Below are 26,914 nucleotides of genomic sequence, written 5' to 3'. Positions count from 1 at the left end.
TCCCTGCCCTTTGAGAAATACCCTGGGGGAGCTCATGTGGAGGCACAGCTGCAGTGGCTTTGCAGCATTAACTCCAGAACAGCAGCTGCAGCAGGGCATTCTCTGCCATACAGAGATGCTAGCTGCTTGATGTGTCTGCTCTTCTGTAATTCAGGGAGATCAGCACTTCCTCTGGAGAATGGGGGCAATTAGCATTTAGAGGAGAAAAAGTAGCTCAGGTACCACAGTGATGGGATTTTGCTTCATTTTCCACTTCCATCATCAGAGAAAAAGTCATTTAAAACTACAAGGATACCAAGGCATTTAAGGTTGTAATGACTGTGACTGAAACACTGCGCTAGGCGTCGCCTGAACAGTCAGAGATGAATCTCTCCCTGTCTTCCAGACAGACTTCTCCAGAACTTGAGTTTGGCTGTTGCTCTATTGCACGAACATGTTTTATTCTCATGTACTTTGCATGGGAACTGAGCCAAGAGGATGAAACAGATTAGAGATTAGGTCAGTCTTTGTTACCTAGTTTCTGTAAACACCTTTGCACAGTCTGGAGTGTGACGCCTGCTTCTGAAATGCTGCCTGTCCCAGCCAAAAGGTGCTTCTAGGCACGCCTCTCCTTGTTTGTGCTTCCCTGCAGTCTGCTTACCTGCTGCCATCAGGTGCACGGCGCCGATGCCCCAAGCTTGAAGGCTACAGTTTTCCTAACAGTTTTTTTAACGTGGTGCTCCCCTTAGCCTCTCATCCTGCACGTACATTGTAGGATTCCTCAGAGGAATAATGAAGCAAGTGTAGATGCAAATGGATGCGGTGTCACTTCAAGTAGAACCATTCTTCAAAAAGCCTCTTGGTTTTCTTTAGAATGTGTCTTCTGGCACAGAGAAATTTGCAAAGCTAATTTTCAGCTCCTGTCTAATGGATTCCCCTGCTGAGTGTCTGTTACAGTTAAAGGATTCCAGACTGAGAGTTTGTTCTCATCTCCCCTGTGCATAACTATGTTGGAGGTGCTTTTTGGAGAGCTGGTTAATGAGCCTGGAGTGTGGCTGAGTGCTTGTGCTGACATTCCGAAGGAGTTTCCCTCCTCAAAGGAGGAAGGTAGCCTTACACTCCTGCAGCCTGTTTATAATGAGTTCATTCACCCCAGCAGAAACAGGGTGCTTTCAGATATGAGACTGTGCAAGATGTTATGAGCAAATACAAGATTAATCAAAGTTGAGGAAGCAAAAGGAGAGATCCTTCTTTCCAGGAGTTTACTTGTTCTAGAATTTGCATGTTTTTTGGGGGGAGGAAGAATGAGCAGCATGCAGCAAAGCTCAGCATACTCTGTACGCTCTTTTCTCGCTGCCCCAGGTACTTGTCCCACCAGTTACCTCCACAGGGAGGGCACTGCAGTGCGCCCCAGATACTCACTGGTGTCAGCTCTTTCCAGTTCCTGTGCAGCTCTGCAGAGAACTGGGAGTCAATTAACTTGAGTTCTAATTCCTGCCATCCTGCAGGCTTCCTGTATGATCTTATTTAAGATACTTATCTGTCTTCAGTTTCCAGCAGTATATAGTAGTAATTAATTACCAACTTCACAAACATGTAACGAGGTTAAATCCCTTTATAAGTGATCACAAAACTAATCTTGGAAACACAGGCTGCTGTGGTTGTTATTGTTACTGTCATTTTGGCAAGTACCTTGCTCAAGCAGGAGTGTTTTCCTAAGAAGTCCTTATCTACCCAAACTTAATGCTGGGTCTTAAGTATCAGTTTCCATAGAAGCCTTTTGCATTTTTGAGCACAGGATATCGGACCTTCACCCCAGGAGACTCTTGGAGGGTGAGCACAGCCATGGAGAAAGCAGATGGTGGTGGGTGTTGGACCTGGGCACAGTCTAGGGGTAGGGTTGGAGTCATGGCTAGGATCTGGAGAGAGGGATGGCACTGAGCCCCAGTGTGAGTGGGGTCACTCATTCAGCCCCTTCTTCAGACATACAAATGGCCAAGAATGTGGCACTTCTCGGGTGTAGTTACACTGTCTGAAAAGGACCATATTATTGAAAAGGTAGAAAGTTTGTCCTTGCACCAAGCTAAATTAGAATTGCTTAATTTCTTACTGAGTGTTTTATCTTACTTAAAATGGGACAGCATAAATGAGTTTTTATTGGAATATGCTATCTGTCATTTTAATTAAGAGGAAAGTATATATCTAAAACAAAATTATGTGGGCATTATCAGTTTTCATGGCTATTAATCTACCTGTCAGCTGGGGCAATCCATTTGTTGTGAACTGCAGGGCTAAGAGTATGGTGTCTTTGTGCTCAAGAGCAACATATTCCCAAGCTTGTTGTCTTTGGCATGGCCAATATTTTATCTGCCAGAGCCAACATTAATGAAAAATTCCTGAAAAATTCCTCATTTCAACACAGCAACACTCTGATGGGAATAACAATCTCTTCTGAGCTCGGTCAAAAGCAGATATTGGGTATGATACAAAAAAGGGAGGTATTTCTGAACCCCCTCTTCAGGACTTTGGGTACTCCCTGGTAAGTTTCTGATGTTTGCTCGCCTTTATATATGATATCAACACTGTCAGATTGTTTACTGCAAATAGCACATGCATCCCAAATCAGCATTGCTCAAAACGGACACGCATGCAATTTGAAATGCTGGGCTGCTGAAACTGACAACTGCCCTCTAGTTTTGTTATAGAACAGTCGCATCTCTTTGAAACTATCAAGATGATGCAGATGATGCTGAACCTCTATAATGGCTCAGTGAAATGATTGATAAGAAAAAAGCCAACTGAACTTCTTCAGGTCCTTCATTTGAGCCACGTGCAGCCAGACCATCCTTCCTGCTCTGACAGGGCTTCTTGCCACAGCAGCCCCTGTTCTGTGGGCAGGCTGGAGCTGAGAAATATCTCATTGTGGATGATCTCGGTGCAGGAAAGAGGCCCCTTTGGAGTAGACCTTGGAGCAAAGCTCGGAGGGGCATGCAGGAGATATTCACCTAGTGTAAGTCACTCCATGAGTGGAGAAATGAGAGATTCTGTCAGCAAGCGAGGAGAAACCTATGTGTACAGCCTCTCCAGTCACTGTCCTACAACTGAAACCTTTGTGTTCTACAGACACTTTAAGGACCAGAACAAAGAGGGCAACAGAAGATCAAGACTTACCACTATCCAACACCCAAAGGCAGCTGCACGCACGCGTCCATACCTGACAAACTGCGAGGCAAGCTGTGTAATTTATTCTCCCCCTGTTGTCTGAGGCTGTGATAACATCTATGAGCAACACAGTCTGTCATGCCCCAGAGACAGGGGAGAGCCTGGCAGCACACAGATAAGAGCAGGTGCTAATTTGGTGCTGTGGTCCAGCTCACAGACATGGTGTTGTGTAAGTGCTCTGCTTTCAGCTCTCTCTTACTGAATCCTCTCTCTCAGTGTGCAGACAAGGGCTTTGATGTGCTTGTGCTCTGAGCTGCTGCCTTTATTTTGGTCTGAAAGGGGTGGCAAAAGGAGGGACAGCCTTGCCAATCACCAGCTTGACTAAATATTTATCTCTGCTGAAAACAGTTTAGTTTCTGAATTTAGCCCAGAGTTGATTCTGATGAGAGACATCAAACATAATACACAGGAATCAGCCACAGCACATCTGGTGTTGCATGTGTGCTGGAGGAATATAAATAAAAGAGCCAGTAAACTTCAGCTGCTGAGATATTTGTACTACAACAGGGCTGTCAGCTTTCTAACATCACCACCCAGCGAGCAGCGGGTGCCGCACGTCCCTTGGGGCAGCTGCAGTCCCCCGCTGGCGTGTCTTTCTCTTTGCATGGGAGGACTCGACAGGAAAGAAGCAGAAGCACTTTTGTCAAACGGATTTGCAAGAGCGCTGTAGCCACCGAAAAGAGCGGCAGGCCAAGGCGGCAGCGTTGCCAATACTTGAAACATTTCTCCAGTGTGATGATACTGTATTTTTGGAAGTATCTGCTATGAATGTTCTTTTCCTGGAAAGATTTCTTCTCCTGCCTGCTTCCCCCGCCTCCCTCAGACTGCTGGTGCCAACATTTCTGTTGTAACTTCCTTGCTCCCAGCCGCTTCCTACCATAGACTTCCCTCTTCTCTCCTGGCGCAGATGCTCCAGGCTGCAGTGTCCTGCTGGCCTTGGAGGAGGCGAATGGCGGCACGAAGCAGCCACCTCTGTGCAGCACCCACTGTGCAGTGGGACGGCAGCTGGCTGAGGGTTTGAAAATCTCCGTGTCCAAAGGAAGATCCATTCTAATCACTTCATGCAAAATCATCGTGCAGAGCAGCCTTGCAGTGAAACTCACTACATCATTTTCCTGACTAGCCCACAACACTGATTTTAGGTTCTGGGGGTCAAATTTACTATGGAGGGCAAAGACCAGTGATTCATTTTCCCTATTCTTTATAGTCATTTTTCACCTTGAAGAACAAAAGGGCCTAAACACTAAAGAACATTTGTTCTTTAGCAATGCCAAAGCCTCGTTAGAAAAAAAAAAATTAATAAACCATCATTAAAATCTGGGCCCAGTGCCTTGAACAAAGAAAAGAATATATTTGTGTATACTTAAGAGACGGGAAAGAGACTGTGTGCCAAGCCTAGTCACAGATAAAGGAATTCCGGACATTATTCCTTGTGCTCCTAGGGGTTGTGACATGGGATTTCCTTTCAAAGTGGTAAATAGCTCAGCAGTTGTTGTAGGACAGGGTGGGGTGGTCAGTGCTTTCTTTAAAATGGGGAGAGATGAAAGCGCACTCTGAGAGCCGAGCTGAATGCAATGCATGGGCACAGAACCCCTGTGAGCGGGGTTGAGAGGTGCAAATTCCTCCAAGGCTGCATCTCAGAACTTTGCCCTCTTGAGGTTCCCATGGTTCGGAGGTGCTAACAGCTGAACTGGGCTTTGGGAAGAATAGGTCCTGTCATAGTGCTTGAGGTTTAGCTCCTAAGAGGGAGCCAAAGTGTCAGGGCTGTCTCAGCACCTTGTGGGTTCCTCGCAGACCAGCTCCTGTGCTCCCTGCCTTTTCTCAAAGCCAGCTTCTGGCTGTGAGCTATGGATGCTGACTGCTGGTCTTGGCCTGCTATGGGAACACAGTGTGGGGAGTAGAAGCCTCAGTGTGCTGAAATGAAAATCGGTTGGGCAAGGCCTTGGGTAACTGAAATCACCTTTCTCTCTTTAGCCATATCCTGCACAGGACTGGGGTATGCAGTCTTTTCTCTTAAGAAAACGGAAGAGGTAAAGCTGCAGATTCTATCCTGCTAGCGTTTTGGTTAGAAAAATATTCAACTCTGTGGTTGGTTCACTTTTTCTGTTGGGCTCTGTACTGAGGACTCACCAAAGTGCGTTGATTTTGCAGTATAGGGAAGGAATGAGTCACTTGATGAGGAAGAAAAGAACATCAAGATGATTTTATGTTTGGATCTGAATACAAAATGATTTTTCTTTGACCTCCTGTAGGGTCAGGAAAGACTGCAGAACCTCCTGTCTGTATGGGACACGTGGAAGATACAAAACTGGACTTCAGTGAAAAATTAACAAGTTTTCCTTCTTTCTCTGTGACCCCTCCATAACATCCCATGTTCTCTGAAAAGTAGGGAAAAGAGAAAGTCCCTTTGTTCATTGCGGTGATAAAGTTATTGATCCTCTAAAATAACTGTATGATTGGCTAAGGAACAACAGAATCCAAAACAAATGAATCATACAGGGAATTACTCATATGTACACATTTTGAAATGGTAAACAGGTTATACTTAGCATTGTTAACTTGCCAGCAGGCCAGGCTGTACAGTCTGCGTTGCTGCTGATGTGTATTTGAGATCAGAAGAAAATCAGTTCATATACAGCAGAAAAAGCAATCTGAACCTGGCTGAGGATTGCACCCAAACATTAGCATTCCTCTCATGTGGCCATGGTGTTGTATGGCAGGCGCTCATCAGGAGAGTGCCATTATACTTGCATGAGCTGGATCGTGTTTTCTGAGCCATGTAACAGATTACTGAATCATGCTTATTTGATATCCTTGTGCAATCATGTCAAATGTCTTAAGATGAACTTTATTTCCATGGCCAAAATCCCAGGAAACATAACTTTTGAAAAACAAACAAACAGAAACCTTTTATAAGGATATTTAAAAAGCTAAACAGATCCAGTACTTGTTTTAGGGATTTGTAATTTTAAAATAGCTCAATTAAATAAAGAATGCCAAAAACTATTTGCTGTCCTCCCCAGTGGTGTTGAGAGCACATAAGAGTTTCTGTCTCCTAGCAATGGAAACTGTCCCTTCATTACCACGCCATTGCCACTGACATGATGTCTTTATTTTGGACTGCAAGATGGTGCCAACATGGGCAACCAGTGTGTGTCAACCAGTACGTGTCCTGCTGGACAGATTTCTTATCAACACAGCAGCTCCTGTGAATAAGGTTTGCAGGACTGGTGCTTGGCATCATGGTTATCTTTACTCCCAAGTAACTTAAAATTTTGCTTTTTTTTTTTATACATTCCCAAAGCTGCTTACATCCTGTGACCTTGCACTGAAGTTCAAATGAAATGCCTCACAATCTTCCAAAATACTGTCTTTACTCTTATGGCTCCTGTGTGAACCACTGCTATGCAGTTAATGCTCTGCAGTTGTTTCTACCCTAAGACCTCTTAGCCAAGGGTTTATAACTTGGCATCTGAGGATTCAGACTGAAAATTCTTTGGTTTTGTACTTTCCCTAAGAGTCTGTTTTAAACTGATACAAACATTTCAGCATCTTAAGAGTGCAACAAAATAGTCAGCTTCCCTTTCCAGCTGGAAAACAAGCATGTTTCTCTGAATGAAAGCACTGCATGTTGTTGGCTAGACTAGTGTCTGGTCTCATCCTGGCCTGGTCATACAGATCCAGGCATCTGCATGAATTTATTACATGTTCAGAAAAAGGTACAAATAAAAAACACCATTACTTGACTGTGCAATACGTGCTGTGTGTGTGGATTCAGAATGGAAGGAACCTTACTGTCTGTGTGTTTCCATTATTCCTTCATCTCCAGCCTTAGGACCTTAGCCACCCTACCTGAATCCAGGTGGTGAGGTTTCACTTTCATTCAGTGCTCACTTAGTTTTCATGATTCCCTTTTCTCTCAGTCATTTTCATACAGTTCTGTATGTCTAATCACATGAGTAGGCAGGAGAGAGGTCCAAAAAAGAGGAGCTGCTTTCTTCATGTAGTGGCACCTAAAGTCATATTTGTCAATTTTGTTAGCTGTCCAGCACAAGAACTAATTTTATTCTCCAAAGGCCAACTGCACGTTTTGTCTATAGGAAGTACAGTGAACTCTTGGGCTGAAAGATGAAAATCTTAGGAAAAGAAAACTTCAGAGTTTATTTCTGCTCTATTTGAGATCAATAGTGAAAACATTTGGAGTTTGGAGTTTAATAACAAAATAGATTTACAGTAGAAAAGCAAAATTTGGTGACAAAATCTGGTGCTGAATGCAGGAGGGGTTCTCCAGCCAGGTTGGTGCTTCTGGTCACAGCCAGCCAGCCGTGCCATCCCTGAAATGCATGTGTAGGATGCTGAAGGCACCATATTGCTTGGTGGAATCAAGCCTTTGAATCTGTATCTTCCACTAACAGGGGCTGCCTTAAATATCTGGCTATTTTTAGATGAGTCTTTCTCTGCTGCTGCTTTTCATAATTAAAAAAAGGAAGAAAAAAAAAGAAAAAAAAAAACAACCTCTGAAGGATTTTCGTTTTATCCCTATGAACAACAGGAATTAAAATAAATAAATAGATCTTAAATATTTAGACACGAAGAGAAAAGAATTTCCTGCCCAGCTTTTGCTGAATGGCGTAGGTGGCTTTAATGCAAACCGGGTCTGCTCCTGGGCACCCAGCATGTTTTCTTTTCCTCAAAGTGTCTGTGGTGAAGCACCTTTGAAAGCAGGATCCCGAAAAGCAAACATAAGATTGCTGTGTGGTCATCTCCCCTGTGCCATACTTCCTTCTGAGCTGCTGCACCCAGCCAGCCTGTCCGACAGGGGAGTGCTGCGTGGAGGGGCTGAGCAGCAGCGATGTAGTCAGCACCAGGGCAGCAAGGTGGTGTGCTTGAGGTGTGTGACCCCTACAAAGCCCTTAAAGTAAAGCAGAAATCAGGATTTGGCATTAGAAAAACAGGTTTGTTCCTGGGCATCCCTGTAGATCCCCACCAGCTGCCTCTCCCCAGGCTGCAGTTCCTCTGGCCTTCAGAGGGTGTGTGAGCTGATCCAGAAAGCAGCGGTGGACAGAAGAAGGGATCTTTGTCAACAGGCAGCCATGCTATGCAGACTCGGTAAATATGCGCAGTGCTAATTTGAAGCAGATCTCTGCATTGCCACAAGCAGAATTCCTCCAAAGGCTGCCATCAAAAACATTATGTCACAGCTGTGGAGAAGCCCAGCAAACAGGGGAGAAGCTGGGGTCACATCAGGGTAGCGGTGCGGTGGCGGCTGCAGGGAAGCGAAGCCCCGATGGCCTGGTGGAGTTTGTCATTAAGAAGGATTTCAGAAATGCTTTGCAGCCAATTCCTTGGGTCTGATTGATACTTTCCAGCTTACTGCAAACCAGTGAGGAAACAAGCTTCTAGACCTAGTTAGGCCAAACTGCACAGGGAGGTTGCAGGCGAGAGATAACATAACATTGCCCGGGGCTGCAGAACTGTAACTGGGACTGCGAGGCTTTGTAAGCACATCGATAGGTTCTCTCTCCCCATCTCAAGCAAACAGCTTTTATCTCATCTCCCAAAATAGCAACCTCCCACCCTTCAAAACAAACAAACAAAGAAAGAAAATGTCTTGAGACAGGCACACAAAGCCGACAGAAGTGGAACGCAGAGCTGATAGAAAACAGATTCCAGTGTCAAGTCCAAAGTTGGTCTCAGCCCATTTCTTATTAAGAAACTGAGAAAACAGAGCAATTACCTGCCAAGCAGATTTTACTGTCACTTAGCATTTGCACTTCTTTGACACATGTGAGCCTGGCAATTTGATGGAATGTGTTGCGGTTCAGTGCAGTGCGACAGTTGGGTTGATCTTGGGAGGCTCTGGCTCATTTAATTCTTGATTTATAGCTCAAGGAAAACTGATAAGGCAACACTAGCTGGGTGTGTGCTTCTGTTCTGCTTCACTATGGCCATCCACCTTCCCCATTCCAATTGAAGCTCCTATCTTTTGACCTCCTTTGCCCTGCTCCTTCTGCAGGTCAGTGATTCATCACACAGGAGGACACAGATGTTCTATACCAGGAAGTGTTTCCACACAAATTGATATTTTTCCTAGAAAAGAGGGCTGGCTGATGGAGAGGAGGAATTTACCACCCCGCAAATGCTTGAGAATACTTATTACCCTGTTCCCACTGGGGTTTGTGGGATCCTGCATGCGTGACCCACTGACACGCAGGGAGCAGGGCTCACTGCCACATTCACACTGCGGCTTCAAGCTGGAAGCCTTGGGGCAAGTGGCCCGAGATGAGACACGGTCTTTCTGAACAACCAATGTAGGAACATTGGGTGGCAGTAGGCAGACAGCTTGCTTCGTGGCAACACTAGGATTTAGCCATGGATCATGGACAGAGGTTGTTTAGGAAACCGTCCTCTTATTCAGCAGATCCTCATCCAAGCTCCTCTCTCTTGCATTTCTTAGAAAACAGCTGTTGTCTCCTTCTGAGGTTTGGTTTATCAACAGTTCAGACCATAGCCAAAAACGCCTGCTCTGCCTTTCAGTCCCAGCAGTGATGAGGTAGTACCAAAGCAATTTGTGAAGGAAAGAAACCTGCTCTGTTCTCAGCAGGAGAGAGTGGCCCTAATACTACCCTAAATGTGACAGCTGAAGCACTCAGAGATTGCTTCATGTAGGTCACTAGCAAATGTTTTCTGAAGGACATCTCCTAGCACTTCATCTTCTCTAATTTTAAATATTCCTAAAGATAGGGCTGGCATCATTGCTTCCTCTGGGAGATGAACTGCACAGGCTGATATAACTCAACCTTTGGAAGATTTTCTTTTCTCTCCCAGACTCTTACTGCTTTCAGCAGTGAAAGCAGATAAACAACTGCCCTTGGTATCAGATCTCCTGTGGTTCCAATCCTTCCTGTTAAGCCCTCTGAATTACCAAAGTTTAATTACTGTAGCATCTGAAGGTCCCATTTGCAGTGTGCAAGAAGGCAGTATCAAATCTATGGAGGGGCTTCTGGTCTTCAGGTTTAGACAATGTGGCAAATAACAGCATTCGAAAAATAACTAATAGTGATTTAAACCACACAGAAATTTTGCTTGAGATATGCAAACTGTTCTCAACAGTGTTGAGACAAAGTTAGCTCAGTAATCATCCCTGACACCTGAAGTTGTTTTACAATACAAAGCTGAGATTTAAATTCAAATATTTAGTATCCTTACTGTTCCCATCTGTACTTTCAGACTATTGATCCTTGACTGAGCATTAAGAGAAAATGATATTCTAAAACATTAACTTGCAACCAGTAAGTAAGCCCAGGCTTTCTTGAAAACAAATATCTCTGCAGCACTGAAATATTTTGTCTTAGTTGGAGATGAGCCACAAGCATAGATGTAGAGATGAGTTTCCTTATGTATTGGCTGAAGGCAGATGTAGAAGCTGATGGCAGAGACCTTACAATGCATTCAAAGGAACAAACCTTTTGCTAAACTGAAATTTAACGTAACTTGTCTTTCCCTCTGGCCGTTTTAGTGTCTCTCTAGGGTATTTATGTACACTCTTCCAGACTCTTTCACTTAGGGTTTTATTGTCAAAGGAGTAGGCTGACTTACAGTACAAAATTTTAATTTACTCAGTAGTTTGAAATACTGTTGCATGTTAATTGATGTGTAGCTCTAGCAGTATGCTTTGGTGTCTGTACTACCAGATACCAGAACAGGTCTTTAACACGTGTGAAACCAGCATAACTTTATTGACTTCTTGCAAAAATATTCATCACTGCTGGTCTCTGATATTAGCAACTTTTAAGGCAACCTAAGGGAAATTCCTCCTTAGTATTCTGTGTTGCTGGCCTGGAGCCTGACCTCTACTGGCAGTTGGGATGAATCATGAGCTGGTGCACGTGTGAGTTATTAAATCCCTTCTAAACATGGAACTAAAGGCAATGTACTGCCTTTAGAGAAGGCAGAGAAATCAACCACACCACATTCTCCCTGCCTGATGCCTTGCAGACAGACTGAGCTGCATGCAGCTGTAGTATTGCTGTGGTACACCATGTCCACTTGCAGGAAGTGCTACCACAGTACAGGAAGCACTGTATGCATCCTCCAGTCTGCTGAGAGATGTGCAGTAATGGTGGGATTAACAAGTGAAAAAAATATGCATGACCATATCATACCCACACCTAAATTACTGGCCTTTTTTTTTGATCTGATGGCTATTGGCAATGCCGTAGAAAAATATTAGAAAGTTACAAAATAGTACAGTAGAGAAGACTTTCTACCAGTGCTCTAAATTTTAAAGAAGTCCATTCTCTTTAATAGAATATCTAGTTTCAAGGACTTAGCTCTTATCTTGGATATAGGCAGCACCTTTATGGTGGGTTAGAAGGCTAGTGTAAAAACTGGATAGGAACAAGAGAGAAATCATTGCTTGCATCAGTAGAGATTTACTGCTTGGTTTTTCATTAGAGGTCCTGGCTCAAATCAAGATAGATTTAAATAGTGACTGATTCTTTCTGCACACATGAGCAGGTTGGGGAATAGTTCTTGGAATGGAGTCAGCACAACAACTGCTTTCATTATTTGCAGCTGTGCAAAACAAGTAAGTTTGAAAGAAATATAGAGGTGCCAGATTCGATCCCATTGATGTGTGAGGGAACGCGACGTTTAGTGCTGCGCTACGGACACACGTGAAGTCTGTGAATTACTGCTGTTGACTTTTCAGCCTTACTTGTCACCTTTGATAAATGAGCTAATCTGCTGATAGCTACTCAAAATAATAAAGTAATTTAATTGAAAGTGTTTTTAAATTTTCCTTCTATAACATGTGAACTTTTTAAGTAAGTGCTCCCTGCATACGAATTACCCTCTTTAGAGCAATTCTGACTAGATTGAAGAAGATTGAGTGTAGAGTTTTGACAAGCTGAAGTCATAACTTGATCCACACTGTACTGTATGTAGCTATGAAGAAGTGTTGAGTTGATATGCGATAAAAATGATTTGTCCATCCATACACAGATACGCTCCCAGGAGCTCACCTGCAGTAAAAGTTCTGAGCTGACACAGTGACACAGGGAATGTGAAGACAGATCAGGACAGTCTTCTACTTTCTCATTTTCCTACCCAGTGGTCTGGAGACAGGAGAGAAATCTTGGCCAGAATCACTTCCAGAGAAATGCAAACTCGTATCTGAAGAGAGAGTAGCAGCTTGAGTCCTCTGGGAGAAGGCGAAGGGCAGGCAGAAGGTGAGCGTGGTGGGCTGCTGTCTGTGCTGGCTCCTCCTGCTCACAGCCTGCAGGATGTGCTGCCTCCTCAGGATGGGCAAGTCAGGGAAGAATGAAAGCTATTTCTGTAGCTCCAATGAGGCAATCCAGTCTGGGAATCATTGGGAACACTTGCATCTGCAGCCCTAAAGCATTTATCAGGAAAGGCAAGGACAGTTTCATACCTCACATATTTTGTTATTTTTTTCCTGAAGTCTTTAGCACATAGCATGGTCTCATTTGTGTGAGTGTGCCTCTCTCCCACCATGTCTGCATACTTGCTAACCATGGAGACGTGCCAGGTCTTCTCTTTCCCAGAGGAATTGCCATAATTTAGATCATGAAATAACAACATTCCCAGCCTTTTCTCCATCAACACGAGATTACTGCATTTCCTAAATACTTTAAATTGTGCCTGAGTGCATGGCAGATGATTGCAGATGTTGCCACCTCCTTTCCCAGATCTCATGTTTATTTTAGGGCTGTAGATCTAAGTTCTGGGCTTGTCATGCAGTTACAAAGAAAGGACATGCCCCCTCCATAACTCAGCATAAGCCCAAGGCAGTGATATCTCTGTCATTCTTTGGGACTCCATACTCTGTGAAATCAGAGGGAGAACAATAGCCCTGATTAATGAGCTGCTGCCACCAAAGACCAAACAGTCTTGACCTGGAGTTGCTTTCTGTGGCCTTTTTCCATAAATCTGCAACTGATATGGCGATCCGTATCATGGAAAGCCAAGCACGTGGCACTGCAAGCTCAGGGAGTTGCCTTTGAGCAGGTGTAGCAGAACTCAAAAGGCTGTGTTTTGATTTCCAACAGAGTCAAGTTCCTGTTAATTAACACCGTGGTTTCTAACCATCAGCACACAAAGCAATCAGGTGGCCTTGCTGAAGCATTTCTGCTGATTACAGAAGGAAACCAGAGTGACCCTGTGCCACTTGATCAGGAAATGCTTATGCATCCGGTTGTGAGGAAAAGTTGTGGGAACAAATCCCAAGAGAAGGGCCAATGCCTTATCTTATCTTTAAACACTTACTCTACTTTGTGGTTGTTCTCACTGTGCTGGGCTAGATGTCTCCTCCACTCAAGACTAATGATCAGATTTTCTGTTGTTGTCACTAGGACACTTACAGCCCCTGAAATGAATGTGGATTCTTAATAAAGACCTAATAAACACACCAAATATTGCAAGTGATACCATACTGCTAGCAGTACCATCCTTTCCTCTCTTTTCATAGAGAATGACCTTCAGATAAATCTGAAAATGATTACAGGCCATTGGTTTAAAAACACGCAGCGCCTCACTGAATCCTTGAACCTTCTAATTCTAGTGAGAGTAGGATTTCCTTGGGGATGTACTCAAGAAAATACAAAACTGGCACCTGTCTGCTTTCCAGATGTGCTCGTGCTGTGATGAAGCACCCTGGCATCTGAGGAAGGCACACTGTCGCTTGGTGTCATTCAGTGCTGCAGACACAAGGCTGCCTGGGGAGATTGAGCTATCATCAGTGCTTCCCTGGCAGGCAGCTCATCATCTACATGACTGATGAGTGCCTTATTATTGTGAGCAGGGCCATGCGTGCTGTTCTTAGAGCCCCCAGTGACCCCACAGAACACTTTCAGAGCACAGAGGGTGCTTCTGATCTTAACTTTCAGAAACACTCCAAGGTAGGCATGGCTTACAGAAGTGTTCCCAACCTGTTGCCGGCAACAAAAAAAGCTTTTTAAATACTGTGTATGTATCTCTCCTTTGCCTACCAAAATCAGCTCTAAAGCTGTGACTTCCAGTCCTTCCTAATGAGACTTGATGTGTCCTAGGGCCCAGATCTGTGCATAAGAGTGACTTTACACACATGAATGGTCCCCGGAGTTCAGTCATGTGCAAAAAACTATTTGTGTGCCCGGTGCTCATGGGCCCTGGTCTAACCTGCTTCACTTAGCTGTCAGCACAGCAGGCTGCGCTTCGCCTGGCAATCATTTTTTTTGTCATCTGATGCAGAGGTTCGGTGCTCCTTGATGCTGCTCTGTCAGTTTTCCCATCGTCTGTGTGCCACAGTGCCCAAAAGAGGCATGTGGATTTGTTAATCAGATATCATATCGACGTTAGCTGTCACTGCGTGTGATACCTAGGTACACTCAATCTCACAAGCATTTGTGAGTGCTCTTTTTGGCATAGCTAGTGGGTAGTTACAGTGCCTAAAGGATGCTCTGAGGTAGACTGTTACAATAAGATGCAGAGACTAAAAATAGTTTTTATCCGTGCTCACCCATGTCCCTAGCATGAACAATCAGGCATTTGCTTAGTGTGGGAGGGATGTCCCTCAGCCAAGTGGGACCGAGAGAGACATCTGACAGAGGTGAAGGAGGTCACACGTCGTCCTGTGCCTGGGGATCCTCCCAGGCTTCATGTTGGCTGGGCTACAAAATCAGATTGTCCCAGGAAAAGCAGTTTTCAATATACTTTTCTTCCCTGGACAATGTATCAGTCAACCTTTCACATTTCCCTCCCAGGGACTTGTGCAGTTCTGCTGTGTTTGAGGTTTTCTGCTCTTAACAACAGCAGAATGTTAAACTGGCAGTAGGAACAAGATCTTGGAAACAGAAGCTGTGAGTGGGACCCAGGGCAGAGGATCTGCCCAGGCTCAGGGCTCCTCATCTTCCTAGATGATGCACTATGCTTGCCTTGCTTTAACCAGCTTGCTTTGGCAACCAGGAATCAAGAGCAGGAATCTAATATCATAGCTACGCATCAGTCCCCATGAAGAACATACCTGACCCTTGACTTAAAGAGGGAATGCTGGGCAAAGACCTATGTACACCTTTGCAATATGGAATAGTCTCTTTCCTGATTTCACAGCATTATCGCTCTAGCATCGTATGCCAAACGACATTGGAAGTCTAAGGAAGGATGCTGCACACTGTCAGCTTCATGAAGAGAATGGCAGGGTCAGCCATGGCACTGGTGCTTTGTAGCTAGCTGTGAAAGTTTTTGGTTTCTGAGAAGACAGTTAATGATTGAAGCCATAAAACATAAGTGAAATGCAGTAAAATGGTGAATATTCATGGAACATTCTGAGAAGGAAAAGCACTCTATCCAAACCCCAAATCTGCCTCCAACATTGAAATCCAGCTCTGAAGGGAGCAGCGGAGGCTGAACATTTTGCGAAGCCTCGCCTTGCCAGTTCCAGCTCTGCTCACCCAGCGCAGCACAACCTCTGCCAGCACTGCTTGCTTGGTTTTGCCCTGCAATGTTTTTCTTTCAGTCCGCTCAGCTTTGGCTCAGGCATGCCAGTAATGGGCACACACTGTGTTTATAAAAGCCCTCTGTCACCTGGCAGCAGCGACCCAGTGTGTGTGTGGCAGAGGAATTTTGTCCTCCTGTCCTCCGTGGGGTAGAAATGCACTGAAATTACACTTTGCTTATTCTTTTCTTCAGCTCCAGAAGCCAAAATAAACTTCAGGAAAGAAGTACCTCAGATGTATAAACAGAATAACCGAAAAATACTTTTCCTTCTTTTATCAAAAACAGTCTCAAGAGCTGTAAGAGCCCAAGGACTGCGCTAAGCTCCCATCACAGCAGCGCCCACTGCCCCAGACTCCTCCAGCACTTGCAGACCTGGCAGAAGCCAGGCCTGTTCAAAGGACAGCTTGAGATGCCAGCTTAGCCCCCATACGTCCTAGGAACAATTGACAGCACCAGAGGAACCAAAGAAAGGATTAGTGAGAACCCCAGGATTTTCTAAGTCGGAGCAGGCCTGGCCCCACAGTCATCAGAGTGTGAACAGCCCAGAGTGGATTGGGATTGCAGCTGTGTCCTGTAAAAGCTACACAGGACTGGAAGAACCCTCAGCTAGCTAATTCAATGACACTTGCCAAACATTTTCAAATCTGTGTTGGCCATTTGGAGACTACTTGCCAGAGTAGTCTCCTCCTGTGTAGTTTGCCTTATTTTTTAATTCCAGTTGCTTCTTTGCTAATCACGATGCTACACCTCGTACAGGTCATCCTGAAGGTGTTTAGGAACAACTGCACTTCTTAAAGCACCAGGGAACAGCAGGGCTGGGACCCTATAACCCCGTCCAGCATCCACGGCATCACGTGCATGTAACAGCAGTTTGTAGGTAGGACCATGCTACACACAGCTGCACTGGGGGGAGTTTTCCTGGCCAGACTCCTCAAGTTTTTTTTATTCTTATTATTTCGTATGTTCTTACTCTTTCTTATATTCTTATTCATCAATTTATTCCTTACTCTGCAAAACACATTAGAGAGAGCTACAGTGTCAACAGTTACGTAAAACTGGGGGTGGAGAAGTCTCTGCAGAGGCCAGGGCTGATGTGAAGCCTCAGCTGAAGGTCTGCAGGGAGGCTCAGCTCTTGGAGGGAGCTGAGCAACATGTGGGCTGGGCAGGATGCCTTTGGGGAGGCTCTGGAACCATGTGATGAGCTGACCTCCACTGAGCCTCTGATGGGAGTCTGAGTGGCTCCTGGAAGAAGCCAGGCTCTCTGAAGCGGGAGTGATTCACTCTCCATGCTGACAGAATATATCAAGCTAAGAGAATTTTACTTGAATCCAGCAAAGAAGAGATGAGAGGAGATGGGAGGTGGAAGGTGGAAGGGAAGAAAATCACTGTTTCATCCAGTTGAAAAGTTAAACCCTTATGTTTCTTTTTTGTTAGATATGTTATCTTCACTATTCTGCTGAGTATAATGCCTCTCTTATAAGCCCAGCTATAGATTTCTGGCTTATCAAGTTCAAGGCAAAGGAGAAGATGTAGATTTGAAGAGCAGGAGGGAAAAGAAAACATAAAGCTTTAATGTCAGACCTTTGTAAATTGAGATACTTATCTAAGCCTGTTTTCTCCTCTCCTTGATTATGTTACTTTGAATTTGGACAAGGAAACCAGCCTGGCCTGCCTCACTTCTGCTTCTTCTCAGTTTCACTTTCTGAAAACAATATCGCCCTAGATGTACACTCAGATAGGGGTCTCATTTAGGGCAGTTTCAGCACTCTGCAGCCAGCTGTCAGGAGTGCTCAGAGCGTGGTGGCTGTGGATTCAGCCCCAGAGCAACATCACGGCTCCCCTGCACAGCTCCCCTGTGTGGCTCAGCTGCTGACACTGCTATGGGTCCAGGCTCACAAGCTGCTCCCCTTCAAACAGCTGTCTGCAAGGGGCTGGGCATATCTCATCACATTCAGTGCTTGTATCTGCCTTTGGAAGGGTGGCTGTCCTGAAGGCCTTCCTTGTGCCAAGAGATGATGACGATTATGCTGAGAGCAGCCTTGACACTGCTGTCAATAAAGACCACTGTCACTCTTGAGCTGACGGACCTCATGGCACTGACACTGGGGATGGTGGCTCAGACACTTCTGCAGATTTGCCTTACAGAGTATACAGCCCAACGGCCTCAAAGGAAGCACTTAGTTCAAAGGCACTATTTGTGAACGTTGCTTTGGAAAACAGTGGGCTTTTAATTTGCATTTAATGCAGCAGATGCTTCACAGTTGAGAATCAAAGAGTTGCTTCCCAGAATTATTGTTTTATTAACTGAAAAGTAATATACGACCTCGTACATCAGATTGTTTCCCAGACTGATTCTTTCCAGTTCTGTATGTAAAATTCTTTTGAAATTAATCTGTTGTCCTGAAACTGTAGTAACCCAGTAACACAGCCAGCTCTAAAGAAAAGCAGGAAGACTATGAGCAGAAATGCAGGTGTTCGGTGTTAAAAAGAAAGGGGTGAATAAGGGGAAGAAAAACAAACAGAGGGGATCTCAGTGGGCACCATGCAACTCTGTGCTCAACTGAATTGCATCAGTATAAATTAAAGCCCTGTGTGGGCCCCCAAATTAGGAACTATTTACAAAACAAAAAGCTTTCCTCGGCTGTATTGTGCATGTTCTAACCATGGTGAATAGCCTGCCTAACAATTATTTCTTCTTTATTTGGGTCAGGTCTTGCTGAGGACAAATTTTTTGAGAAACCAGTGCTGAGCATTGCAAAAGACCACATTGTCATCTTACCAGGAGAAGTTCTAACAATAAAATGCAGGTAAGGATTGCTCCAGCAGTGCTGGATGCCCTCGGTTGTACTGATTACCTTGCACAGCACGGCTTCTGGGCAGGGGGGAGCAAAGATTGCTGGACAGCCACGATCTGCAACTGGCGATGCTTTCCCTCGGGTGCATTTCAGGAGAACTTGTTGGGCTGAAACAAAGCAGAGAGAAAAGTCTTTGGTCAGCATTCAGCCCACTTCATTCCTTTTATCATAAATGAACCAAAGCAAAGTCCTGAGTCAGCACACAGAAAAGCTTATGGAAGGGGAGTGCATGCTTAAGGACATGGCTGGAAACCTTTGCCTGAAGAGATGCAGCTTTGATTCCTCTGCAGCAAAAATCACTCTTTACCCCCTGTCCATCAGTAAATGGCTATATGTATATATATATATATATATATAGTTATACATATGTATAAAGACAAAAATGTGTATATAAGCTTAAACTTCCTAACCTCAAATACTGCCTAGCCCAGAAGATGACAATTAAATAAACACCAATCTGTATGTGTATATTCAAAGACCTGACCTGTTTGAATACATGTTCTTTAAGTCAAAGATAAGCAAGGAACTTAAAAACCAGACCACAGATCATGAATTCTGGCAGCAATTCAATTCTTGACACAATATATAAAAAGTAGCCATGCAAGAAACGAGCAAGACATCAGCAGTGACTTATGTGGAAATGGGGAATGCAGCTTTGTCACAGCTGGGAGGGACACAACTGAGCAGTCAGTGTGAAGAGTCTGAGCTCCTTCTGCTCTGTCAGGACACAAATTAACTTGCTTGGCCACACAGAGGGTCTCTGACCGGGGTGTACGTAGGTGTTCCACTTGTTCTGAATGTGATTTAAATGCCAAGCTGCTGCGAGAAGTTGCCTTTCAGTTCCTTCAGCACACATTGTAATAGAGAAGGCTGAAGGTAATCCAAACAATCACAATTTCTTCTACACATGCTTCACTTTTTTACATCTTCTTGCAGAGTCTCCTTGAGTGTAGTAGTATACTATTGGTTTCTTGCAACCACTGAAGACAGTGAGAAAGAACAGTGGGAAGGTGAATCTCAGCTGTAGGTTATGCTGATAAATACAACCCTTCTGATTTTTTCCTGGTCTAACTAATCCAGTGTTTATAGTGAAGGGTAAATGGACTCAGTCTGTGTACATTTTTGATGTTTTCTGGAGTGTAAGGCATTGTTTTTCCTCCAAATACCTCCAGTTAGCCATGTGGCTTATGAGGTCAAAACAACCTTACAGTGGTATTTTTAGCTTAGCAAGCAGCAAGCATCATGGCAATAAAGTTTAAAGTCCTTTAAAATCTCAGTGCAGTGCTTCATAAAACATGATGTGTGGACATGAATTGTGTGCTGCTCCAGGCCACCTGAATCAATGCTGCTCAGCAGTTCTCCATCCACTGCCATTTTGATCAGTAGGATCAAATTGAGATTTCCTCATGTCACCAGATGAACGAAGAGATGAAGAAATTATCAGCACTTCAGTAGTGCTGGTTGTGATCTGAAATTGCTTTACGGATGTGAAGCAATAAACCCACCTAAGAAATGGGGAAATGCTGGCCCTGAACGAGTTCTGCCTGCTTCCAGAGTTCAGGTCTCAGTGCAAGGAATTAGTACAGGCAGGTAGCTGCTGCAGACTCCATTAATTTGAGATTCTTGGCCAGGATTTCCTGATTTTTGGCAGCCTGACCAAAGCTGCAGCTATCGCTGTGACTCCTCTCTGCCAAATATGTGAAAATACCAAGGCAGTGGTCAAAGTCTTCATCTTCCACCTGTATAAAATGAGCAGGTGGAAAAAGTAGGTCCATGTGAGGAAGCACAGAGTTGTGAACCCCCTGATTTGCTCTGCAGAGCCGCTGCTATAGACACCAGGCTTGGTGATGCCTGTGTCCAAAGAAGAGCAACAAAACTTGGGTCTGGAAGGGTGAAGGGTCTGGAGCACAAGGCTCATGAGGAGCAGCTGAGGGAACTGGGATTGTTTAGTCTAGGGAAGAGGAGGCACAGGGGAGACCTTAATGCTCTCTATGAATATCTGAAAGGAGGTTGGGGTGGGGGTTGTCTCTTCTCCAGATGACTGTGATAGGATGAAAGTAAAGGCTTCAAGTTGTGCCAGGGAAGATTCAGATTGTGTACTAGGAAATATAGCCTTCTCAGAAGGAGTCTTTAGACACTGGAATGAGCTGCTCAGGAAAGTGGTGGAATCACTGTCCCTGGAGGTGTTCAATAAGGGTAGATGTGGCACTGAGGGACATGGTTAGCACACAGATGAGTCAATGGTTGGGCTTGATGATCTTAGTGGTCTTTCTGACCTTAATGATTCTATGAACATGAAGTGCCATTGTTCCTGTTTGGGGCCAGGAGTCCCATTTCTTGACAGAAGTGGCTGTTACATCACTGGTGACGTTTGTAGATTGGGAAAGAGCACTGGATAGGGATGTCTCCGTAAGAAGGTATTTCCGCCCTCAGAAAGACAGGAAGTGTGACGGGTGAGGTGGGGTTGCCAAGCCCACTGTGGATCCAAGAAGCAGGGTGAGCTGCTCACCAGGAAGAACATCCACACTCTGCCCGGGGCTCTCACTCTTCTACGTGCTGGGAATAACTTCCAGACCTAGGCCCCGTTCCTCACTGTATTCAGGAAGGCGACAGAAGGACGGTCAGAATCAGAGCCAAGAGGATGTTTGTTTGTCACTGGACTTGCTGGCAAGAGCATTCCCGTAGTGCACTGACTGCGCCACTGCAAAGCCACTGGCACAGAAGGGGTTCAGAGTTCTTAGCTACTGGAAATTTCACACAGCACGCTTGTTGGATACTCTGAGGACAGGCATCTTTATGGAACAGACATGTCTAGACCGGATTTCTTCCTGGCGACACTCAGCTGGGAAAATCCAGGGGTTCTTGCTCCTTCCTCTGCTCTGCAAATGCCATTGGACCAATGGGAGTTCACCACTGTAGTGAGCTCCTGTCCTCTGGAATAGCATGGCCTTTCTGTAGGCATGGAAGCAAAAAATGGCCTCCTCTGTTGTGAACCCAAACCCCTACCACCACTTTTGCCCACCAGTTTCTGCACTGATCTGCAGAAAACAATCTGCAACAAGAAGATCATAGTCTTCTTTGCATGAGCATGTGGAGCCTGTGCTAGGCTTCCTCAGAGCCCCCAGAGTTCATCCCAAGCAGGACAGAGCTGCAGGAGCTGCTATGGTATGCCTGTTGCATTTACCACAACACAACCAGCAGAACCAGGGCCTATTGCTGACCTGGAACACCAGATCTCTCTGAGTCCTTTAAAAGGTGAAAAAGTGTCCCTGCTTTTTGTCAGTAAACTACACAAAATTGCATTTGACACTAGCTGTGATCATAACTAAGACACGAATGGGTGACACGGTGTGTCTATCTGCCCTGCTGGTTTTATGTGCTGAGTGCTGTGATGGGGTGAATAGAAAAAGATGCGTATTGAGCAGGTATTCTAAGATCTGTAATTGGATTAGTTGCAGACCCTTCACAAAACCGAGATCGAGTCACTGCTGATTAAACAAGAAAGGTGATGAGAAGTTACATAAATGTTCTCTCTCCATGCAGCCTTACAGTTAAAGGAAAGTATAAGTTAATTTGGCAGATAAATACACAAATTCCTCAATTTGAAAGAAACATATAATTTTATCCGGTGCTTTCAAATGTTTGAAGTGGCTTAAACATAGCGGTAGAAAAACAAACTGGAGTTCAGGATGTCTGTTAAAATGAAAACTAAGCTTTCCTCCAGGAGTTAGCTTGCCACAGTTGCTACGATTTCTGGAATTTCCCCTGCTCTGCTGCATGAGTGTGGTGTGAGCACCCTTAATTTCTTATGGCTGCTAATCCAAGCACCCCGCAGCCTGTATCATTCGTTTCCTAATGACAAGAGGGGGAACAGGAGGAACATTGGCAGCCGTGGGTCAGAAGGAAGGCCACGTTCTGCCTGAACCATGACCCGCTGTAACTGCGCTGTGCTGTTGGCAGGGGAGCACGGCCGGTGAGCTGGCTGCTGCGGGAGGCACAGCAGGCAGACCCCCGCGTGCACATCGGCAGCTGCCGCAACAGCAGCGGGCAGAGCTGCAGCACGCTGCTCCTCAGGAACGCCACGGCCAGCGACACCGGGTACCTCACCTGCGTTCACGACGACGCCCCATCCAGCGAGGAGCTCGTGGCCAGGATTTATGTGTTTGTTAAAGGTAAGAACTTCCTTTGGTTTTGGTTTTATGCCTTTTTGTAATGTAAAATCAGTGCTACAAGAAGCAGCCCGGTTCCGATGCTTGCGCAAATCCTACCTCGCCAACCCAGCACGCACAGCTGTGGCACTCTGCACAGGCTGGGATACACCTGGGTTTTCAGGCCAGATGAATTAATTCATGGGGACAAAACTACAAGAGCCAGAAATTGGCTATCTCATTCAATTCTATCACTTGAAGACGAGGTTGTCCTGCCTATTTTTCTGTTCCAAGTAAGTGAACACTGATTTCTTTAAATGTCTTTTCCTTCCTTTACCTTTTAAGACCTTTTAAGGCTTTTGCTACCACAGTGCTTTTCCTGAGATTCACCCTCAGTACCCAAGTCCTCTTCCTCCCCAGGCATCAAACTCCCCAACAACAGTCTCTGTGGTTCCTGCCTCTCCTACACAGTTGTGTACTGCTTTGTCCTTCACATCTGTTGGACGTACTTAGCAAAGCCAAATGGCTGCATTATACACATTGGGTGGTTTTTTTTTTTGGTGAAAAATGGCCTATTACTCATTTCTGTTCTCTCAAGCTGCCTCTTCTATTTGCGTCAGAATCACTGGGTTCACATCTAATAACAAATGGAAAGTAAATGTAACACTGAACAACCATTTCGATAATCAGACCTTTTGTTGAAAGAATATTCCCAGAAATTGTTGATGTATTTTTCCAGTTCATTTGACGATTGATTTACTAAACTGTGAAATCATTTTGGGTCTTCCAAGCTGAGATGGTGAGTAGTCAGACAAAGGAGCTGACGTTTTTTGTCATGGCAAGGGATTGCATGAGATCCACTGGTGCTGAATGGGGTTACTGTGCAATTCTCTACAAATACTCAAGAAAATGAGTGAATTCTATTTTTCCAGTAACTGCTAAATGTGATTCTTTGAATCCTCTTACTGAAGCAAATACTAGAGATGCAGTGGGTTTGGCTAACGTGGTCTGCCCACACAACTAAATTCAATTTCGGAAGTACTGGGTGAACACACCTGTGTGATGCGTGTGGATAAGATTTTCCAATCTCTTTATGTCTGTTGTAAATAGTCCCTTTCTGCCCTCATCCTGCTTTCCCAGCAAGTCTTCCTCTTATCGGAAAGTGGCTTTTTGGTGTTACTTGTTAGTTCCTGTAGTCACTTTTTTTCTCCCTTTCTATTTCCTTTCTCTTTTTTTTTCCCCTTGTTTCTCTAAGCCCTGATTTCTTTATCCACCCTAGTTCTTGTGCTGAGCTGTTTCCTTTTCTCATTACACACCACTCAGATGCCCTACATCCAAGATTGTTAATCCAACTCAATGCCTACACGTCAGGAAACAGTGCATTGAAAACTCAATTCTCTATCCTGACTCAGTGCCATGGCTGGCTACCCAGGACTCCATGACTCTATGGTGAGAACACGAGCAGGAAATCTTATGGATCTTTTGGGACTGCCTAAGTATATATCTTAAGAATATATCCCAAGTTATGAAATGTTTGCTGGTGATGCACTTGGAAGAGTGTCAGTCTAAAAAAAAATCACAGGATGTCCTCTTGCTAGCCTGAGAGTTCTGTGCCAATGTTCCCCTTAAAAACAGCATGGCAAGGCAGTTTGCTCTAAATCACCCTCAAAGATTCTCCCATCTCAGAAGAGATTTAGTGTATTTTAGAAGTTGCTGAAGGAAGCGTACAGAAAGTGAGTCAGTCTGCACCATGCACAGGTGAGCCAGTGAGCAGACGCTCTGCACCGTGTCCCCCCAAGACAGCTGCTCACCCACAACGCAGCCCCACCACAGCACTGCAGCCCATAAGCCTGCAACTGCCTCTGGGCTCTGACCTGCCAGCCTGCAGCAGCTGCTCGGCCCTGGGGAGGTGAAGTTGTACCTCAGCGTGGATGCAGGAGGGGCTTCTCTTCCCCTGTAATTCCTGTGTGTTTGCTGAATACCAGCAGGCTGTTCTGGGGATGAGAAAGCTGTTTGTCAGCAAGGGTGTATCGTGGGGCTGAGCGAGGCGTTCAGAACATATCCTTTCCTTCAGTTTTTAAACATGCCCTGTTAAGGAACTTCGACATGCAGTTTCTGGGCATCCCGAAGAAACCCATCCGTTGTCTCCAAGTGAAGAAACTCGCAGCTCCTGCTGAGCACCAGAAGAAGCAGAAGCCCCAGAGCTGGGATGTTTTGCGGAGGAGCATGGCTGGGCAGGCTGTTTGCAGCACCGAGCCAGGTGGGGTGAGAAAATGTGGAGCCAGGCCCTGAAGGCTGGAGATTCTTCTGAGGTTACAAGCCAGCATTGCCAAAAAAGGAAGGAATGGTATTTTTTTCCCTTCATTCCTGGCCTGCTGCTTGACACCAAAATGAGTACATGATTGTATCGGAAGCCCAGCTTACTGGCTATTATTTCCTGTGCTTGCTTCTGTTTTTACAGCCTCCCTGGTGGAGCTTCTAAGCTCTGCCAGAATCTGGCATGCAGCAGCACTCCCCCGTGCACTCAGGCCGTGACCCCCACACACCAGGCAGCCCATGGGGACCGAAGGCAGCGGTCAGTGCTGTGCCTCAGCTGCACTGCCAGTTTGCAGGGAGGGAGCACTCAGGACCTCAATCCTGAATCACCGTTCTCAAGGCCTTTTTTCACTTCCTGCTGCAGCTGCAAGTCCCGAGGATTGTAATTAAAAAGCAGACGATCCCCTTCTCCTGTCGCCCTTCTCCTCATTGAAAATACAAAGTAGCTTGGGGATGGAGTAGAAATAATCAGGAAGTTTTTAACTGTTCATCTAATTTCAGTGCAGCTCTGAGGGAAAGGCTCTGCAGTGATAGGGGAGCGAGGCAGCCAGCTCTCTGCTCTGCCTTCTGCAATTATCCTTCCCAAGCAAATGGTCTTCCTAGGGTGCGTACTCATTTATTTCAAGCTTTGGGACTCCTGAGCCCAAGGAAGGGGCAGACTCGTATCTCATGTTCCAACGCAGAGAGCCCTCTCTGCTGGGCTTCCTAGGGCATGTGTAAAATTGAACATGACTCAGAGATGGAGGAAAACAGAAACAAAACGATTTTCTCCACACCTCAGCCTAGACAGAAATCAGCCCTTGCAGCTCTCGTATTTGAAATACTGTCAGCACAGAGCTGATAGTCCTCAGGGTGTCAGCTGGAAGTGCCCTGCACCAGCCCAGTGCTACCTTGGCTTAGGTGGTGATTTCCTCGCAGCCCTCAGCTCCATATAGCAGCATGGGGTTTGCTGTACTTCTCTGTACTACTCAGCTTGAGGAGCGGGAAGGAAAATGGGTTCTGTTCTGTTTTGCTCTCCTTCGTCAGCAAATTGTGCGTCCTGATTACAGTGGTAATTGGAGCCAGTCACATCTTGCAAAATATTGTCTAGAGAACTTCATCCAAGTTTCCGTGCTGTGCTTTGATTCCTGTCCACACACACCAGTGGTTCTGCTTTACTAGAACAGTAGTGGACATCAAGACATGGAAACAGGAGTTCAGTAACAGACATTCCCTATTACTTTTTGTGCAAGGCAAAGATCCTACTCTGCTTCTTTAAATAAATAGGGCCACTATAGGGCTGATGCTCAACAGACTACTCCAAAACCAGCGAGTCCCACCTCCTCTGACCACTGGCACCAAGCAGTATATACATGCCCAGTACATATGTGCTGCCTGCCATGCAGGGCCTGATATCATGGGGCAGAAGCTGCTCATGCCTGGTGTGGTTCACCCTTTCAACATGTCCATTGGTGAACACTGTAACACTGGCTTCCTGCTTAGGCCCAGCCAGCTGCTGGTGGTTCACATGGCAGTGGATGTATCCAAGCAGCTTGTCTTATCAAAGCGTGCATCTCACTGCTCATCAGCTCTGGCAGCACGGCATCACAGGGAAGGATATGATCTCCCCCTGCTGCTGCGAAGAACAGAGAAGGCAGGAGGGACAACTGCTGCATCAGGGCTGAGTGTCACATCAGCCACAGTCCCTTCTTTATCAAATGCCACAGCCCAGAGATACGAAGCTCCATCTCCTTCGTAATTCCTTGTTGAGAAGAATCTAAAGAGGATGGAAATGCATGAAAGCACCCTTCACATGACCATATTTTTGTTTCAGCATTCTTTGAAGCTGATTTCTGCCTCCTTAATTCTCTTGACAGTTCACAGAGATAATTTGACTGTGAGAAGCAGCCCTGACTT

The 26,914-nt window shown here is 45.3% G+C and overlaps 1 protein-coding gene across 2 annotated transcripts in view; it reads left to right on the top strand.

The window, feature by feature from the left end:
* The window catches only part of LOC128075754 (vascular endothelial growth factor receptor kdr-like), a 120,005-nt gene that overhangs the window by 11,251 nt on the left and 81,840 nt on the right, over positions 1-26,914 (top strand). For both annotated transcript variants that reach the window (XM_052672741.1, XM_052672742.1), the window contains exons 2-3: positions 18,410-18,506; positions 22,515-22,726. In XM_052672741.1, the coding sequence (XP_052528701.1) occupies positions 18,410-18,506; positions 22,515-22,726 (309 nt within the window). The remainder of the gene's footprint in view (positions 1-18,409; positions 18,507-22,514; positions 22,727-26,914) is intronic.

The sequence above is a fragment of the Tympanuchus pallidicinctus genome, unplaced genomic scaffold (assembly GCF_026119805.1).
Source record: "Tympanuchus pallidicinctus isolate F22 unplaced genomic scaffold, pur_lepc_1.0 scaffold13, whole genome shotgun sequence".
NCBI lineage: Eukaryota > Metazoa > Chordata > Aves > Galliformes > Phasianidae > Tympanuchus > Tympanuchus pallidicinctus.
The sequence above is the reverse complement of the archived record's forward strand: the minus strand, read 5'-3'. Positions and strand labels throughout refer to the sequence as shown.